The 21,167-nt window shown below is 36.9% G+C and overlaps 1 protein-coding gene across 2 annotated transcripts in view; it reads left to right on the top strand.

The window, feature by feature from the left end:
- The window catches only part of tilB (touch insensitive larva B), a 36,321-nt gene extending 17,673 nt beyond the window's left edge, over positions 1–18,648 (top strand). For both annotated transcript variants that reach the window (XM_089100534.1, XM_089100533.1), the window contains exon 5: positions 18,341–18,648. In XM_089100534.1, coding sequence (XP_088956660.1) covers positions 18,341–18,515 — 175 coding nt within the window. In that variant the 3' untranslated portion in view covers positions 18,516–18,648. The remainder of the gene's footprint in view (positions 1–18,340) is intronic.
- The last annotated feature ends 2,519 nt before the right edge of the window (positions 18,649–21,167 follow it).

Genomic DNA, 21,167 nt, shown 5'->3' with positions numbered 1-21,167 from the left:
ACATTTTTTGCAGAAGTGGGCAGAAAAACAGCAGATTCTGTTGGGAATTCCACGAAGAGTTTTAAAGATTACCTTGGCCCGGCATTCACTAAGTCCATGGCAATAGCACCTGTCTCTCCATCTGAAATTCTGCTAATCGTACTAAATATAAGAGTCAATTCGGCTTCTGGGTTCGACCGAGTACATACCAAAGTGTTAAAAGCAGTTGCCCCTTCAATCATAGAGCCCCTTACTTACCTCATAAATTTGTCTCTGCACAAAGGCACTTTCCCAGAACTGCTAAAGAAAGTTGCCCCGGCTAATTAAAGACCTATTTCTATCCTCTCAGTTTTTTCAAAAGTTTTTGTAAAACCTATGCAACAGCAGCTACTCCAGTTTCTGGAGAAGAAAGGGTTTCTTAATAATCGCCAGTTTGGGTTCAGACCAGGGCACTCCACACAGGATGCACTAACGGCGTTAAGTTTATGGATAAACAAAGGTTTTGATTCTGGGCTACTACCAACTGCGGTTTTGCTTGATATCAGAAAAGCATTTTATAGCAAATACAATTCAATTCTCTTCGGGAAACTGAAAAATCTGGGAATTAGAGGTGAAGCTCTGGATTGATTCCGGTCATATCTTAGGGACCGCAGGATTTATTTGGGAGAAAATCCTTGAAACGATGTGCTCATTAACTGCGGTGTCCCCCAGGGCTCAATGCTAGGACCATTACTTTTCCTGATCCATGTTAACCATCTGAGTCGAGTGCTGAACCCGGCACGAACAAATCTTCGCTGTTCTAACTTGTGCCAGGATGAAAACTTCCTCCAGTCCGAAGGTGAAGATGATGAGCTCGTGGCCTTTGCCGATGACACCACGCTTGGTTGCTGTGAAACGGATAAGACAACGCTCATGTCTAAACTGAGGGAGGTTCTGGAGGGATGCTAACCGACTTGTTATGAATGTTGAGAAATCTTGCGTTCTATTTTTTTTCCCGGGTTGGAAGTGTCCATCAGGAGATATGTGGTATCCAGACATCCAGAGGTGTGATTAGTCGGCCAGAAAAGCATTTTGCAAAATACCTAGGAATCCTCCTCGATGAGAACCTATCATTCGTGTATCATATTCAAGCAGTAGAGTTGAAGCTATCCCGGAATTTTGGAATGATAAAAAAACTGAAAAGCGCTTTGCCGCAGAAAACGCTGGTCTTCCTGAACAACGCTCTTATAAAACCCCATTTACAGTATTGTGCAATGATCTGGCAATCAACTTTTAAATCCCACCCTCGATTCATCAACGATGCCTGATATTAATTCGAAAAAATGAAGAGTACTTGTTATTAGGGTCCCTGCATCAATTATCATGCTTGACCTTTGTGTTCAAGATTTTAGCTGGAGAGCTGCCATCTGCATGTAAAAGATTATTTTGACCTATTTCAGACCAGCATAATTTTTCATACCCGATCATCATCAAACCTGCAAATACCCGTCACCCCGACCTTGCAATCAGATTTCGCTCCTAACGTAGCTTGTGCAAAGATATGGAACCTGATCCCAGAAGAGCTGAGAGGTAGGAGCTCCCTCGCATCATTTAAAAAAAGAGTAAAAAATCATTTAATAGCATTACAAATGAATAGTTATTAAAAAAAAAATAGAATTAAATGTAAGTAGTAAATTTAAATTACAAAGTATGATTTTTAAATATGACGGGGTGGTTTCTCTGAGGGTAAGGACCGGGAAGGTAATAGTTTTAGTTATTTGGTAAATGAGGGGTATGGTTTTGTCTGAGATTAGGAGCGGTGACCATTCTGCGTATTATGTTAAATTGTAATGATTTTGGTTATCGGCGTCCAGGAATGGACTGAGTATTTCGATTTTGTGTGATTTATTCTTTTCATTTGTTTAATAAACCCATTGAACATTGAACATTGAACACTGTCCTCATAATCCAGCAATTGAGACAAATGTGCACTTGAACGAGGTTTTGACCTTACTCATCTATTCAACTACCTAGGACCAAACGGTATAACCGAACCATCAACCAAATAGAAATGTCCAAATCAATAAATGTAAATCGTTGTAAATTTATAAGCAAAAGCACCTCAAATCTAGAGAAATATTTCCAAGTAGTACTTTCGATTAGGGATGATCAGAAGAAATACCACCTGCCTTAACGGGTTTTGAAGCTTTACTTTCTTTACCCGGCACAGTGGAGCCTTTACCACAGGATCTTTATGGTATCCCTATGCTAGGTAAAACTTGTGAAATACATGCATACTAGTAAAGCTATTCAAAATTACATGGAAAATGAGTTTCATTCTTTCCTTATTAAAATCCCAGAGGTCACTGAGCAAAGAGCATTCTGGAACAAATAAAGACTGGTCCAGAGGTGAGTTATAAAACAAAGTCTTTTATTGGTATTCGGAGCCAATTACAGATTTAAAGTTCTTCAAGCTTATTTGAAAACAATTTACAAATTCTAAATTCCAAAAAAGAAAAGTGAAAGAGAAATTATATTAAAATATCATTCAGTATTTCTTTAAAATTTTTTGTATATTTACCTAAAAGTTCATGATACATAAAACTGGATTTTTTAAATTGCCAACATGCTTAAAAGTTAAACATAGGAGAAAAGAAAGAAAGGCAGCTGGGATCCAGAAGGAAAGAAAACAGTTGTTCTTTACGTCTAAATCGACAGAAAGTCAGTCGGGTTCTCTGGAAGTACCATGTGTTTTCCTAGAGGAACGCTGCAAGACCACATGATAAAATTTGAGAAGCTGAATATCTCTCTACAAAGTCTGTACCTGAGTTTATTTAGACCCTGTTACAACACTTGATAAATATTTACAGAGGAACAAAACAAAGGACTAAAAACTTACTTGAAAATGATAGCTGATATGTATTTCGACTTAACTCCCCTAGAAAACGTAAACTTGCATACACTTATGCTACTACTAAGAGTATAAAAGTGCAAGATAACTGCAAATGCAAAGTTAGTGGAGACTGTGGAGGAATTGCAGGTAAAGATTCGTACCTTTGTTTTATCGATTGCCTTAAAACTCTACCAGTAAGAAGGTCAGAAGGTAAAGGCTTATGACGGGCAACTACTTTCAACAGTCATAGTGTAGAATCTTTCTTTAACAACCTGGATCAATGCCTAGATAAACAAAGGTTCAGACAACAAGACATTTGGAATGTTTAGAATAGAATGAAATAGATTTATTAATAAAAAGAGCTTTCATAGTTTTGGCCTAGGCCGCAAATAAACAACACTATTTTTTTACAACATTGGCCACTAAAGTGAAAAAAATTACGAACGATTAAATGCACTAACAAAAATAAGGGACAAAAGAGTTCACGAAACGGTTTGTATGGCACCATGGGGGTTCAAGCTTGATTTTGCTTCGGACATTCACACGTTTTGTACGAAGAAGTGGTAGTAATGAACATGCGCTCACGTAGAGACGGAATTTTCAGCGACTCGAGAGCGGACTCATAGGACACGTGATTTGGACCGAGTATGATTTTGCAGTTGATAAATTGGGTCTGAAAAACATCCACAAGCGTGGTTAGATTATTGTACTGTGAGGCCAGAAGTAAGTAGGAAAGGTCACATCAGCAGAAAGAGGTCAGTTGACCACGATTGGTACTGGTGTTAATGCATTGAGAACTTAGTCCCTCTACTTATTTTTCTCCGGAAAACAGTGTCCGGAAATTTCACTCAAAGGTGCTTTACCAGGAACCATCATGATTTGCTCAGAAAATGCTTCTGGTTGGAATACTGCCTTCCATATTTTGCTTTACTGGCAGTATTTTATCAATCAAGTCAAGCCCTCCAAACAGTCACCTGTACTTCTAAAACTAGATGGCCAGATTTGCCAATACACCAATGAATTACTTGATTTAGCTAACAATAATGGTTTCTTAATTTTAACTTAATACAGTCATGGGGCCCTAAGGCCTGCTACAACCAGGAAGCTGCAAGCTTTATGACTGCCCACAAATATAAACCTATATCACTTTATAACATTGCTGAGCTGCCGGGGAAAGCATATACAAAGGCTTTCCCTCTTGAGAATATAATCAGTGGATTCAGATCAATTAGGTCTACCCCACCAACAGCGATGTCTTAAAGAATTGTAAGTTCATCTCGTCAGATATCTCAGACAAAATGCCTACCACATCTAGTGAAGCACTTACAAGGGAAGTTTCTATGCTCAGCGCGCCATGTGTGACATTTATGCTCCTTTCCTAATAAAGACCCCGAAACGAATGTAGCTCATGTTCTCTCTCTAAATGAGAAGCAAAGGTCAGGAGGGGACTAGTTAAAAGAGATTGTCCTTGCAAACCTCTTTCCAAAACGCTCAACACGGAAAATCAACAGGAAAAAAAAAATTATAAAAAAGTCAGAAGTGCTCACTGACACTCCTGTCAAAGAACGCATTAATGCTGGAATAAAAGTCGTATCTGCCAAAAAAGCCCTAGTCCTAGAAAGGAACAAAGTCAGGGAAGTGAAAAGGCTAAAAAGCAAAAGAAATATTTCTCATAACAAGAGTTGCAGTTGGAGTGATGATTCTGACGTAGTTGAGCTTGTATGCAACAACTCTTCAGACTTCAGTATAGACATTGAAGACAAGCCCACTACCAGCAACTTCTAATTTGACACTGGGAAAGTCAAGGCTGGTGATTAAATTTTGGTTGAGAGGAAGAACTAAAAAAGGAAATCCTGTTCACCATATAACCTTTATCTAAAAAGTAGTAGCTGAAGAACTTAAGGTCCAGTTTCCAAATGAGACGGGAATAAGAGACTTTTTCGCCAACCTACGAGATGGATAGTTTCTTAAAGACAGAAGTTGAAATGAAGCTGCAACCACTGACGGGTGGAACAGCGAGATTAGCTTACTTTTGTGTTAATAAGTCAATTTATAATTTGAAATTAGTACGCTTTAACTTTTTTTTAAAACCTTACTAAGATTGACTTGCGGTTTATTTTCTGATCATATTCTTTCATAATTTTATAGCCGAAAAATATGCTTTAACGTTTCCATGGCTGCTTTTCTTTTTCTTTTGTCAGGTGGCCGGACATAATCAATAGTCGGTCGAACCAGTACCAGGGCTAAACCAGTACCAGACTCAGCACTTTCGATCATTTGCATAGAGAGGTTTCCAGCTGGAAAAGTGGTGGAGTGTTTCTAATTGTATTCTTCAAAGATGGTATTGAATGAGTTTCCTTTGCTTTGACATGCTCCGCAACTTCTTATCGCTTGTATCAATTCCTGGAAAAATTAAAAAACTTTCCAACTTTCCGATATATAGAGCCAGTCTCCTATCTATATGTTAGACCAAAATCAATATTGACTATTGCAACGTAATATCGATACTGGAAACAATATTTGGAACCTTCTGCTTATTTTCAGCTTTTTCAACTATCTACCAGTGTACATCAAACAGAAAAATTCCATCACACAAAAAGTTCTCGTTGATATCTAGTGTCAATTTGAAGTTTTAGGGGATGCAGCTGCCTCTTGCTGTCCCCCGCTTCCCTAAGCTCATGGGGGCGGGATCATTTGTCCCTATCAAGATGTTTTGCCCTCCCCCATGAATTTTAAAAAGTACCAGGGTTTGACACTTTTGACCACTTGCATACAGAGGCTTTCAGTTGGAAAAGTTGTGGAGTATTAGTAATTGTGTTCTTCAAGGATGGTATTGAATGAGTTATCTTTGCTTTGGCATACTTAGCAGCTTCGTATCGCTTGAATCAATTCCTGGAAAATTAAAAAAGTTAAAAACTGCTGATCGTGGGCCAGTCTCCTATCTATGTGTCGGGCCAAAAATCAATAATGACTCTTGAAGCGTACTATCGATATAGCAAAAAATGTTTGGAGCTCTCTGTTTATTTTCAGCTTTTTCAACTATTTACCAGTGAACATCCAACATAAAATTCCAACATTTAAAAAGTTCTCGTTTATATCTAGCGTAAATTAGAAGTTCTATGGGGGGCAGCTGCTCCCTCCTGCCCCCCGCTTCCCTACACTCATGGGCGGGATCATTTGCCCCTGCCAAGATTTTTTGCCCTCCCACTTAAACTTAGAAAAATAACTTTTTATATATTTCCATTGAAGAATGTCTTTTTTTATTTTCATTGAAGAGTTCAAAAAGCAATAAAACTGCCCCACCCCCTAGATATTGAAAAAAAAGCCCCCTGTTATATTTAACAGACTTGGCAGCATAAATGAAAATCACGCTTGACTTGTCAGGTTTGTCATTGGGAACGATTTTGTGATTAGCAGTACGCTCTCTCAACATAAAAACATCCATAAACACACTTGGATATCTTAGGCAGCGCGCTAGCGCTTCCTTAAGTAAAGAACGGTGTGGGCACAATGTGTTGTTTTTTTCTCCATCCCCGGGCACTTCGTATCGAAGGAGTTGTCGTAGAAACTTCAAAAAGGGCTCATTCGATTGGAAATTGGAATGGCTAGTGCCCTTTTTGATAGTTAAAAGTGATTGGAGGGCAACTAGCCCCCCCACGCCCATCATTCCCCCAAACACATCCAATTAAAATTTTGCGATAGCCATTTTGTTAAGCGTAGTTGATTTCCAGATAGAAAATATATTTTTGAGGAGGACACTCCCCCACAACTCTCGGGGCAAAGGTTTTAAGTTATGCCCTGAGGGCATACAAGAACGATGTTGGCACAATATACTATTTATAATTTTTTTCTTTAGAGCAGAGCACTTCGTATCGAAGAAGTTATTCAATTGAAAATTGGACTGGCTTGTGACCTTTTTAAATGCCGAAAGTGATTGGAAGGCGACTAACACACCTTCCACGTCCACCATTTCCTGAAACACATCCAATAAAAATTTTGAGATAGCCATTTTGTGGCGTAGTAGATTTCCAGATAGAAATTATGTTTTTAAGGAAAGTCCCCACAGCCCTTAGGGCAAGGGTTGTAAGTTATGCCCTGGGGGCATATAAGGTTTTTTATAGAAGGCGTTAAAAAGGCTCATTCAATTGGAAATTCAATGGGCTAGTGCCCTTTTTAGTAGTCGAAATTGATTAGAGGGTAACTATCCCCGCATCTCACGCCCACAATTTCCACGAACATATCTAAAAAAAATTTGGAGATATCAATTTTATTCAACGAAATTATAAGTTCTGGAAATTAAACATTTGAGAACGACACCCCCTCCCCCCAAAGCCCTCAGGAAACGGGTTGTAAATCATGCCCAGGGGGCATATAAGGTTTTTATATAACGCGTCGACATAGGAACTCGAAAAAGGGCTCATTCGGTTAGAAATTCAAAGGGATAGTGTCCTTTTTAATAGTCAAAATTGATTTCAAGGCAACTAACCCCCCTCTCACGCCCATCTTTTCTCCAAACACATCCAATCAATATTTTAGATTGCCATTATATTCAGCGTAGTTTAAAGTTTTGGAAATTAGGTCTTTAAGGATGACAACCCCGCCCCCCCCCCACAGCCATCAGGGAGTGCCCTGGGTTGCAAGTCGTGCCCTGGGGGCCTATAAGGTTTTTATTGAAGGCGTAAAAAATTTAAAAGGGCTCATTCAATTGGAAATTGAAAGGGCTAGTGTCATTTTTTATAGTTGAAAGTGATTGGAGAGCAACTAACGCCCCTCTCACGTCCACCATTTTCTCAAACAAATCCAATTAAAATTTTGAGATATCCATTTTCTTCAACGTGGTTGAAAGTTATTGAAATTAGGTCTTTTAGGATGAAAACCCCCTCAGAGCCCTCAGTGCAAGAGTTTTAAGTTATGCCCTGGGGACATATAAAGTTTATATAGAAAGTTGTTATAGAGATTTCAAAAAGGGCTCATTTGATTGGAAATTGAAATTGCCCTTTTTAATAGTCGAAAGTAAGTGGAGAGTAATCAACCCCCCTTTTACGCCCACCATTTCCCCAAAAATATTCAATCAAAGTTTAGAGATAGCCATTATGGTCAACGTAGTTGAAAGTTGTGGCAATTTTGTATTTAAGGATGACAAACCCCCCCAGAACCCCAAGAGCAAAGGTTGTAAGTTCTGCCCTGGGGGTCTATAAGGTTTTCATAGATAGAGTTGTCTTAAAACTTCAAAAGGGGCTTTTTCAATTCGAAATTGAGAGGGCTAGCGCCCTTTGTAATAGTCGAAAGTGATTGGAGGGTAACTAGCCCCCCTCTCACGCCCACCATTCCTCCAAACACATCCAATCAAAATTTTCAGATAGCCATTTTGTTCAACGTAGTAGAAAATCCTGGAAATTAGGTCTTTGAGAATGACACCCCTCCCCCAGCCCTCAGGGCAAGGGTTGTAAGTTATGCCCTGGGGGCATATAAGATTTTTATTCAAATTTTTGTAGTAGAAACTTCAAAAGGACTCATTTGATTGGAAATTGAAAGGGCTAGGGCCATTTTTAATATTTGAAAATGATCGGAGAGCGACTAACGCCCCTCTCACGCCCACCATTTCCCCAAACACATTCAATCAAAATTTGAGATAGCCATGTTGTTTAACGTAGTTGAAAGTTCTGGAAGTTCGGTATTAGAGGATGACAACCACCCTAACAGACCTTAGGGTAAGGGCTGTAATTTATGCCCTGGGGACATATAAAGTGTTTATAGAAAGTGTTGTCATTTCCGAAAGGGCTCATTCGATTGCAAATCGAAAGGCCTAGTGCCCTTTTTTAATAGTCGAAAGTGATTGGAAGGCTTGACATTTTTATAGTAAAGATCGAAGTGGGTACAATATATTATTTTTTGTTGTTGTTGTTTATACCAGGGCACTTCGTATCAAAGGAGTTGTCGTGGAAACTTCGAAAAGGGCTCATTCGATTGAAAATAGAAATGGTTGATGCCTTCTTTAATAGTCGAAAGTGATTTGAGGGCAACTAATCCCCCTTCCACTCCCCCCCTCCCACCCCCAACCTCCCATTTCTTCTCTCAAAATTTAACCAAAAAAAAAAATCGTAAGTGTATCCAAACTATCAAATAAAATAAAAAGATTTTTTTGCGAATTGTATCAAGTTTTCTATTTCAGGTCAACTAGAGGAGGTATGAAACTAAATTAAACTATTTGTGTCCAGATTTTTCAAAGGGTGTATGCTGTTAAAAATTGCTGAACATTTTTCTCTAGCATACAGCCTAGCAGGCCAAACTATAGTCTTAAAAAACGAAAATATTTAAAGCATTATTTTCTTTTTCCATGAAAAGACTATGTCAATATAAAACGAACAGAAATTAATTTAAAAACCTTTTTCCTCAAAATAAGTTTTTCAAAGAAACGTAAAGAACTCCGTTAAACAAAAAATGAGCAAAAATAGAATAAAATAATCTACCAAGTGTGAAGCTACCACAAATCAGCATCGATAAATAAGTGAAACCCAAAACGAACAGAAATTACAATAATTAACCGAGTCAAACTCAAAACGGGCAGAAATTAACATAAGTTTGCGAAACCCCTATGCCTTCCCAAGGCCAGAACAAAATTTGCACTTTACTGAAAAAATACAAATGAATGTGCATTGTCAGTTTAATGTACATGTTCTGATTTTTAGTAATCAAAATATTAATATTATTTGATTTATTAAAGTTATAAAAGTAAAAGTATTTATAATTTTTTCAGTAAATTGCAAATTATAATAAAGTGCAAAATAAGTTTTTCAAAGAAAAGTAAAGAACTCCATTAAACCAAAAATGAGCAACAATAAAATCAAATAATCTACCAAGCGTGAAACTACCACAAACGAACCCAAAATGAACAGAAATTACAATAAATAACTGAGTCAAACTCAAAATGAGCAGAAATTAAGATAATTAGGGCTTAAAACTCCTATGCCTTCCTAGGTCAGAACATAATTTGCAATATAATGTTTTTACTTTCGTAACTTTAATAAATCAATTAATATTAACATTTTGATTACTAAATATCAGTATATAAATATTGAACTGACAATTCAAATTCATTTGTATTTTTTTTCAGTAAAGTGCAATTTATGTTCTGGCCTAAGGAAGGCATGGGGGTTTTGAGCCCTACTCATGTGAATTTCTGCTCGTTTTGAGTTTAACTCGGTTATTTATTGTAATTTCTGTTCGTTTTGGGTTTCATTTATTTATCGATGCTGATTTTTGGTAGTTTCACGCTTGGTTTGATTTGATTTTTGCTCATTTTTGGTTTAATGGAGTTCTTTACTTTTCTTTGAAAAACTTATCTTGTGGAAACTTTTAATTCATTTCTGTTCGTTTTATATTGAAATAGTCTTTTCAGGGAAAAATAAAATTATACTTTCAATCTTTTCTTTTTTTAAGACTTTATAGTTTGACCTGCTATTTGTATACTGGAGAAAAATTTTCAGCAATTTTTAACAACATACACTGTTTAAAAATCTGGACGCAAATAGTAGTGTTTAATTTAGTTTCATACCTCCTCTTGTTGACCTGAAATAGAAAACTTGATACTATTCGCAAAAAAATCTGTTTACTTTATTTGATAGTTTGGATACACTTAGGCTATTTTGAATTAGTTAAATTTTAAGAGCAGAAGTAGCTCCGAAAGTTTGAACATAATACCCTCAGTCGTTCTTGGGATGGCTGAGATGCCTTATTGGTAATTAGCATTAACACAGTGCATTTTGATTTAATCTTAAGGCAACATTTAATTTTTAAACATAATGGGCAAATGGGAGGGTGGGCGTCGGGGGGGGACTAGTTACCCTTCAATCAATTTTGACAATTAAAAAGGGCATTAAACGGGGTTACTTTGAACTAAAATTAGTTTTTTTTTTTTTTTCTCCTTTATTTCGCAATAAATTTTGTAAATGGTAACATAAAACCTAGAAACACATTTCCATATGTATTTCTGACCGCTGAAGAGGGTGGACGTTACGGATTTCTTCTATCCCTTCCCACAAGGCCATAATTTTTTAGAAAATGGTGTTCAAAGTTACCCACACTTTGTCCAACTTTGAACAAGGTTATTTAATTTTATATACTGTTCATGTAGTTTCATAATTTGTTCAAAGTTGGCCATGCTTTCGGTAAGTTTGAACAACCACTTATTTACAGACTTTTTCCTCTAAGATTCAATATAAAAAAGGTCACTTATATTGAACAAAATTAAAAAGGAATACAGAAAATTAGACTAAGATCATGTCAAAAAACAGAACTTGCAGAAAAATCCTGGAAAACTGGGGGCTAGAATTTGTGTTCTTTGCAAAAATTTTTGTATGACTTTGTAATTTCACGGTGCCCTGCAATTTGGAAGGGGCCATGTCCTATTCAAACGAGTGGTCCAATAAACACATACCTTTCTTCAACAACACTGACATCACCTTTCTTGGGCCAGTTGTAACTGAAGTCAGCATTGCTCACACGTTCCTTAAATTCAAACTTCACCATCCCCTCATCTGGAAAGTCTCCTGTTCGCCCAATGTGGAAATCTTTCTCATAGAACACAGCACAGAAGTCAGACAGTTTAATTGAGAGACCTGAGTCCTTCTTACAAGCAGAATTGTCACCACCCTCATGTTCACTGTTCTGGCCTTCATCCCAACTAAGTTCACTGGAATCGTTGTGCAGTTTTTCTGGCAAGTTGTCTGATACGTCGTCAGTTGAGCAGTCAAGATTCAGGACTTCTCGTAACCTTTTTCCAGCTCCCTTTCCTTTTTTTTCGGCTTCATTTTTGCTTTGCCAGATTTCACTTCACTCGTCCTTGAATCCTCAAGATCTTCATCTTCTCTGTTGCTTGATTCAGCTAGTGATTTTCTGGGAGCCTCGTTAAGCTTTGTTCACTTATGCGACACATTACCAACAGTGACAAACAGCCTTTTTTCCAAGGAAGTTATGACAGAATCCCCAACTGCCTCACGGATCTCGTCATTTGATCGCCTATCGGGAATCTTTTCGATGCAACGCTTTTTTTCAAAGCATCCTGTGAACCCATTTTGAAGGTTGGCATTGTCATCCTTTGCCAGCTCATCCCAGAGGAGCTTCAATAGCTTTGGAAACACCTCCTTTCGGACTGAATTTTCGGCAGGGTTTTGCATCTTGGATTCTTCAAGGGTTCTTCTCCAGATTCGTTTATTCAGCCCAAAGAATGAAGACTATTCTTTTCAATATTCTATTTTATAAGATTTCAATAAAAACTTGTAGTCCCCCAGGGTATAACTTATAACCCTTGCCCTGAAGACTGTGGGAATAGTGTCCTGCTCAAAGGTATAATTTCCTGAGCTTTAAACTGCGTGGAGTAAAATGGCTATCTTAAAATTTTAATTGAATATTTTTGGGGAAATTTCGGCGTGGAAGGGGTGTTAGTCGCTCTCCAGTCACTTTCAACTATTAAAAATGGCCCCGGCCCTTTCAATTTCCAATCAAATGAGCCCTTTTGAAGTTCCTACGACAAAAATTTAAATAAAAATCTTATATACCCCCCGGGCGTAACTTACAACCCTTGCCCTGAGTGCTTGGGGGGGGGTGTCATTCTCAAAGACCTAATTTCCAGAACTTTCTACTATGTTGAACAAACTGGCGATCTGAAAATTTTGATTGGATGTGTTTGGAGGAATGGTGGGCGTGAGAGGGGGGTTAGTTACCCTTCAATCACTTTCGACTACTACAAAGGGCACTAGCCCACTCAATTTAGAATTGAATGAGCCCCTTTTGAAGTTTTACAACAACTCTATCTATAAAAAACCTTACTTGCCCCCAAGGCAGAACTTACAACCTTTGCCCTTGGGGCTCTGGGGGGTTTGTCATCCTTAAATACATAATTTTTAGAACTTTGAACTACATTGAACAAAATGGCCATCTCTAAACTTTGATTGAATGTTCTTGGGGAAATGGTGGGCGTTAGAGGGGGGTTAATTACTCTACTCACTTTCGACTATTAAAAAGGGCAATTTCAATTTCCAATGCAATGAATCCTTTTTGAAATTTTTATAACAACTTTCTATATCAACTTTATATGCCCCCAGGCCAAAACTTGCAACCCTTGCACTGAGGGCTCTGAGGGGGTTATCATCTTAAAAGACCTTATTTCAAGAACTTTCAACTGCGTTGAACAAAATGGATATCTCAAAATTTTGATTGGATGTGTTTGGGAAAATGGTGGGTGTGAGAGGGGCGTTAGTCGCTCTCTATTCACTTTCAACTATTATAAAAGGCACTATTCCTTTCAATTTCCAATTGAATGAGCCCTTTTGAAGTTTCTACGCTTTCAGTAAAAACCTTACATGCCCCCAGGGTATAACTTACAACCCTTGCCCTGAGGGTTGTGGGGGAGTTTCCTACTCGAAACAATATTTTCTATCTGGAAATCAACTACGTTTAACAAAATGGCTGTCTCAAATTTTGATTGGTTGTGTTTGGGGGAATAATGGGCGTTGGGGGTGGGGCTAATTGCCCTCCAATCACTTCCGACTATTTAAAAGGGTACTAACCCTTTGAATTTACAATCAAATAAGCCTGTTTTGAACTTTCTACGACAACGCCTTCTATAAATACTTTATATACCCCCAGGGAATAACTTAAAACCCTTGCCCTAAGGGTTTTGGGGGACTGTCCTCCTCAAGAACATGTTTTCTATCTGAAAATCAACTACGCTAAACGAAATGGCTATCTCAAAATTTTGATTGGATGTGTTTGGGGGAATGATGGGTGTTGGGGGGGGGCTAGTTGCCCTCCAATCACTTTCAACTACTAAAAAGGGTATTAGCCCTTTGAATTTCCAATCGAATGAGCCCCTTTTGAAGTTTCTACGACGACCCCTTCCATATGAAGTGCCCTGCTCTAAAGGAAAAAATAATAAATAGTACTTTGTTCCAATATCGTTCTTATATGCCCTCAGGGCATAACTTAAAACTCTTGCCCCGAGGGTTGTGGGGGAGTGTCCTCCTCAAAAACATATTTTCTGTCTGGGAATCAACTACGGTGAACAAATTGACTATCTCAAATATTGATTGGATGTGTTTGGGGAAATGATGGGCGTGTGGGGGGGGGGGCTAGTTGCACTCCAATCACTTTCGATTATTAAAAAGGGCAATAGCCACTTCAATTTCCAATCGAATGAGCCTTTTTCGAAGTTTCTACAACAACTCTTTCGGTACGAAATGCCCGGGTATTGAGAAAAAAAACACATTGTACCCACATCGTTCTTTACTTAGGCAGCGCTAGCACGCTGACTATGAATTAAAGTTCTAGTTCAGTTTTTCAGAGTCAAAGAGATTTGAGGGCAACTAGCCCCCCCCCCCTTCCACCCATTTTTTCCCCAATTGTATCCGATAAAACTTTTGAGATAGCCATTAAGTTGAAAATTATTCAAAAGTCAGATAGCAAAAACTTAGGTGTTGACACAACCCCCCCAGGGCCCGGGGGCAGGCACTGTAAGTTATGCCCTGGGGTATATATGGTTCTTATGAAAGGGATGCTCGTATAAACTTCAGAGAGTGCTCATTTGGTTGGGAATTGAAAGTTTTAGTTCACTTTTTAATAGTCAAAAGATATCCGAGGGCAACTAGCCCCTTTCCCCCGAGCCTTCTTTTTCCAAACCCATCTGATGAAAATTTTGAGATAGACATTTTGTTAAAAATAGTTCAAACATCAGATAATTAAAACTCCGAAGTTGACAAAAACCCATTTTTTCACTTTGATATTGTTACCTTGATACCGGTTTTGACTTTGATGAACATTTGATTATTAATAAAAAGTTTGATTTTGAAATAAGGAATTTTTAAAAACTTGAATTTTTTGCAATCAAAACAAACAAAAATTGTTAAAAAATACTTTTTTTAAAATTAAAATTTATTCAAAAATTAAATAAACAATCAATGCAAACAAAAATACAATAAATGTTAATCTAAATGAATAAATAAATCTTAAAACGAGTGAAACACAAATTGAATATGCAAATCGAGCTTGAAACGAACAAAAATCACTACAAACAAGAGTTTGGGCATTGCCTCCTCTCACTGTAAAAGTCTAAAGCCTACTGTGTCATTGGCGCTTTACTGAAAACTATATGCGTCTTTAACAGTCTTGGATAGTATAAGGAACATCAAATTGAATATTTTATGTATAGTGATATTAATTATTGAAAGATCCATCAGTTAAAGAATTTATTTCTCTGTAGTTTTATTTTTATTTTCAATGCTGTAAGAACTGGAAAAGAAAATATTTGTAATATAATTCGTTTTCATTGAAGCGCCAATGACGCAGTAGGCTTTTTTTTTTTTTTTACAGCTAAGGAAGGGGCAGTATCCAAACTCTTGTTTGTAGTGAAGCTATATTCGTCTCGAACAACTTTAGAAAGAACTATTACATTAAACTGAATATTTGATGTATAATGATATTAATTGCTGAAAGCTCATCAGCTCAAAATTTAACTATAATTTTTATTTTTATTTTCAATATTAAGTACAAAAGAAAATATTTGTAATAAAATGAGTTTTCAGTAAAGTGCCAGTGACGCAGTAGTTTTTAGACTTTTACAGTGAGAGAAGGAGGCGATACCCAAACTCTTGTTTGTAGTCATTTTTGCTCGTTTCAAGCTTGGTTTGCATATTAAGTTTAAGTTTCACACGTTTTAATATTTGTTTATTCATTTACATTAATATCTATTGTATTTTTGTCTGCATTGATTGTCTATTTAATTTCTGTTCGTTTTAAGTTTCATTTATACTTCAATAGAAAATATTTTTTTTCATTTTAAGCTTGATTTTCATATTCAATCTAAGCTTTACACGCTTTAAGATCTATTTATTCATTTATATTGTTGCTTGTTGTATGTTTTTTGCTATGATTGTTTATATTTTATTCGTTTTGGGTTTCATTTATTCTTTAATAGCAATTTTTTGTCGGTTTGAGTTTAAATTTTTGCAGGTATTTGTATTTGCTGAGCTTAAGTTAAAATGGCTTTTACTTTTCTTTGAAAAACTTATTTTTTGGAAAGTTTTTTTTTTCAATTAATATGAACGAAAAGGCTACACAAGCCGCAGAGATACAAGGCTGTGAATAGCCTTACTAAGGAAATAGCAGGCAAGTCAAGTTTACATGAATACCCAGTAAAGAATGAAAGAGGGAGGCTCCAGGTAGATGTGGAAGAACAAAAGGAACGATTGTCTTATCATTTTGAAAGTCTATTATATAACTTTGCACTTGTTTCCTCCTGATATGCTAGATCAACCTCTCTTCAAACTTGTCATTAGTGACGACAAGGTGACATCCCATGAGATACTCTCAGCAGCTAAAAAACTGAAAAGTGGAAAGGCTCCTGGTAGAGACCACCTTTCATCGGAAATATCAATTCCCGCCTGAGACTAACCTTGGCCTTCTATCTATCCTTCTTTTCAATCTTGCTACAGACCGAAAGGTTCCCCAAAGAATTGAGAACGAAACTTACAGTCATGTTCTTCAAAAAAGGATATACAAGAGAATGCGACAACTATAGAGGCATCAATTTTCTCTCAATCTCGGCGAAGCTTTTCTCGGTCATGATGCTAGGAAGATTCCAAACTGCCTTTGATCTCCACTTGATCTCCTCAACAAGATGGGTTCTGGCCAAAACAATTCTGTGTTGACCCTATATTTATTCAACGCACGATGCTGGAGGAATCGAATAAATGGAAACAAAGCTTTTATACATTCTTCAAGGACTTTGAGAAAGCGTTTGATTGAGTGGATTAAGTAAGGCTGTGTCCTGTCATCTTTTCTCTTCGTCTTAGTTGTAGATTACAACTTTAGTCAGATGAATAGACATGGAATCCTAATTGCTGAAAAGTTTTCCCACGACGTCAATTTTCGAAGGATTTTAAGCTTATAAAAGCCGACAAGCAAAGGCTTCAGAAATTCCTGAACAAAGCCACGAAGAAAGCTGAACTGTTTGGGATCCGCATCAACACCTTAGAGACTAAAATTATGTCACTTAGCAGTTTATCCATGAAAATCCATCTAGAAGATGAAGACATCGAACAGGTGACCGACTTCAAAGACTTAAGCAGTACAGTAAATTCTAGTGGTGACTCTGAAAAAGAATTACGCATCAGAATAGCCCTGAAAAACTCAGCATTTTGGAGATTTACACACCAGTATGGAATTCCATAGTATACTCACATAAGCTGAAACCCAGACTCTTCCAGAGTAATATTCTGTCTGTTCTGAATTAGTCTATGGAATGCCTAAATCTAACTCTGGAGCAGGAGAAACGTCTTACCGCCTTTGGAAATAAATATCTTCTTCAGATCCAAAGGATAAACTGTAGAGGACTTATTAGTAACGACAAGATCCCTACTCGCATATGCCAACAAGACATCGCCTCTGTTGTGAGGCAACGAAGATGGCTATTACTGGGACGTATCTTGCTTATTCTAAATCATAGACTTCCTAAAATAATCCTCCACTGTCAACAGAAAGGAATCCGACATCCAAAGAACACACTCCGTAGGACGTACGAACGTTATACCCTCCAGGGTCCTCAAGATGACAGAGCCCTCGAGACGATTTTTATCCCAGAGTGGAAGGACTTCTAAGCAGTGACAAACTTGAAGGTAGATTGAAGGCTTTTCATTCACGCCCAGTGTGACGTCTGGAGGCACTGAAGGAACATAGGTTCAAGGTCCCAGTACATTTTTGTGAAGGGACGTTACTTTCCAGACCTCTTTGCCTTAAGTCTTAATACTAATAAAAGTCAAAATATTTCGGTATTACTCCCGAAACACACATATGATAGGAAATGAAATAAGAAGATACGAACAATAAAAAGCTATACAAAAAAAGAAAAACAGAAAGAAATTCACACATTATAAAGAACAGGTGAAGTTTTTAAACAAAGCTGAGATGATGATTCAAAAACAACACCAGCCTGGAAAAATATGCTTGTAATATTATGTATATCCGTAATTTATTGACTGATACAAATTTTAAGAAATGAGACGATTTTGTCTTATCTTAATCCAAGGTTTAATTACCTAAACTCAGAAGAAGTCAAATGTCAATTATTACAATTATGTGATAAGAGTATATTATAGCATATGGGCAAAAAAATTAACCCCAACGTGTTTTCCTTACATTTGTGTTGAAAATTTTATGATTTGATGAAATTCATCCCGTAACTTAGTCCTCTGTGGGCTCCCAAGCTAGAATTTAATTATGGTGATTCTGAGGTCAAATACTGCAGTACTGATATTTCAAGCTAGAAAATACTGCAACACTGTCCATGAAAACCTCTTTATCATATACAATGGGCAATAGAAAAGAAAATTTAAGCGCAGTTGAATGCTTCTAGACAATATGCTTTAAGTCTTGAAATTCAACCCCTTTTATTTTTATCTCTGTTTGTGTTACACCTTTCAAACTTTTACTTTTCAGATTTGTCTACAGTGAGGATATTTGGGTTGACGTTCAGAAGAAATATGTAAGAGTAGAGGTCATAGGGAAAGTCTTCCAGCTTGTCTTCGATGAAAAAATTGATTCCAAAAATTCAAAGGCCCAGCGATCATTAGCTACAGGAAAACTTTACATACGAATGCCGAAGCTTAAGTGAGGCAAAATATTAGATAGTACTACCTTTAGGGTGGCAATAGGCTAAAAATTCTACTAAACTTCTTGCTTTGAATTACCTTTAGACTTGTTTTATTCTTAATTTGATGTTTATAATACAAGAAATTGTTGTTGTATTGGTGTTGGTTTGCTGAACTGAATAGGTATATCATAGTTTACGCAGCTATATATCTTTCAACGCAAATCTCTTACGCGCAAGGGACGCAGAAAACAAAAAATATCTTACCAAGCCAGTTCATTCTAAAAGTTAGAACCAATTTAATTGAACTCTCTATCAAATGAACCGTTGTTCAACTGATGGTCCGTGAAACTCAACCCCCACATGACTCAACATTAGTTCAAATCAACCCCCATTCAAGTCAATCCCCTTCAAATCGATCCTCGTGCAATTCAGCACTAATTTAAACTTAAAAGTATTTAACTGAACCCTCATTCAGTTCCTTGTTTCGAGAACCTTAGATGGTTTCCCATTTCAATGCACCAAAGATGTTCCATTGAACCACTAGTGCTGGAAAAAAAAGAAAGAAAAAGAAGACATAACCGCGTATCAATGTTTTTTCGTAGTTTCCAACATTTTGCTTCGTAATTAATTTTAATGTTGATATAAAAATAGCATCTATCATTAAATGAATCAGCTTTGTATATGATTAAATTTTCATTCACTTTGTTAGTTTTTTTTCAAAAAATTTCCTTATATTTTCGACGTGCAAATTGGGCTAGGAAGGAGGGTGCTCAAGAGGAGAATTTTCAAACCAGCTTACGGGTTTTGTATCATGGGGATCTCAGTGGTAGATATTTTATGGTTTCAAGTCTTTACACTCCAGAAAAGACACTAAAAGCAAATTTTGCTGCCATATGGCATTCTATGATGGAGTAATTAAAAAAGTCATATAAATATGTGCATTGAATTTAAAATGACCTTAAACAGCTCTCTCTATGATGTTCAAGCGTCCCATTAGTACTGTAGAAATAAAAAAAGAAAAAAAGAGACTGATCAGCGTTACAAGCTGTTTTTAATCATAAATTAGTCTCCGCAATAAGCCTTACTATTGAAATGAATCTAAATAATAGCTATCATTCCTGATTCAGTATTAATGGCGATTTTATAACGTGTTTCTAAGGTTTTGGCCGTGGTTTTCAGTGTGCACTATGAGATTCAGGTTGTTGGGGCACTGGGCATGAAAATTTTTACTAATTTAAAATGAATAAGACAGAAGGATTTATTTTTGTTTTTAAAGGGGAGGGGGGTGGTTTGGCATTCAAGCATTATAAAATAAAATAAAAATCCATTAACATTAGGATTAACCAATGGATAAAGGGGATTTCATTTGAGTCAACTTTTATCACTTCCAACGAAACTGGCTGACTTATATTTCCTAATCATATTGTTGATTTAAGAAAGAGTCAAAGAGGGCTGGGTTAAGCAGAAAGTGAGTTGCATCAGGATTGAATTAACTAAAGGCTGAATTGCACAGGCATTTGGTTGAATGTGGGTTGACTTAAACGGAGCTTCAGTTTAATGGGGATGAGTTGCACAAGAATTCTATTAAACAGGGGTTGGGTATTACGAGGGTTCATTTTTTTTTTTTGGGGGGGGGGGTTAAAAGGGGTCCTAGTTTCATGGCGTTTAGTTAAACAATGGTTTAGATGCATGGGAGTTGAGTTGGATGGGGCTCAGTTAAACAGGTGTTGGATTTCATGCAGGTTGAAATAAATCAGGATTTATCCAAACAAGGGTTGAGTTGCACGAGGGTTAAGATAAACGGATTCATTTTAACAGGGTTCAATTGGACAAGAATTCAGTTGAAAGGGAAGCGTTTAAAATTCCTTTCCCAAAATTTCTGTTGGCCTTACCACGTTTGCAGCAATTGCTCAGGTACGTGTATGTTTTGCCCAGATCTAGAGTACTTTTAGACAATAGACATTATTTGACTACATTTTAACTACAATCCACCTCAAGCAGTTTACCCTCCGCAGTCACAGCTACTCTGATTGTAATTACCCTTGAACCCCCAGTTAGCTTTCCATAGCTTCTGTCACGGATTAAAGTCAGCGCTTAGTCTCTCAAGGATGTTGGGAATTTGCTTGTGGATTTTTGAGCTCTCAATAACAATGGTCTTAGATTATTTAAAAAGGAACCTAAATTAAGTTTCTCAGAAAATCTGCCTGGCAATCTTACAATTGCTCTATTAACAGAATAGCAAACAACGTTGTGATATTGTCAGAACTATTGTTGACTGAAATGCAGTCAAGCCAATTATAATCAACTACCGTTGTTCCTTGCTCAAACCACTGACAAGAGAATTATAATATAAACAAAAACAATTGCCGATTGAAGCAATTTTTTTTTTCGTAGCTGACTTATTAGGTACTTGTGCTTGTTTGTCCAAAAATCTTCTTCCAAAAATCGTTTTAATGAATATTGCCTGTTAAAAGCAGTTTTACTCGGGACATTTAAATGAGTTTATTCAAAGTTTACCTACGAGACAATTATAAATTCGTTTAATAAGTGTTGTTTGATAGGTATAATTAATTGATTGAATAAACTAGATTGAATACTCGTGAGAGGCACTGAGTCTAAAAAATGATGCTGGAGATGTCCATTTTACCTCATCTCAGAAAATAGAGCTGGAGA

The sequence above is a fragment of the Artemia sp. Qi Xiang Cuo genome, chromosome 14, assembly GCF_049724085.1.
Source record: "Artemia sp. Qi Xiang Cuo chromosome 14, ASM4972408v1, whole genome shotgun sequence".
Taxonomy (NCBI): domain Eukaryota; kingdom Metazoa; phylum Arthropoda; class Branchiopoda; order Anostraca; family Artemiidae; genus Artemia; species Artemia sp. Qi Xiang Cuo.
This window is presented reverse-complemented; position numbering and strand designations above follow the sequence as displayed.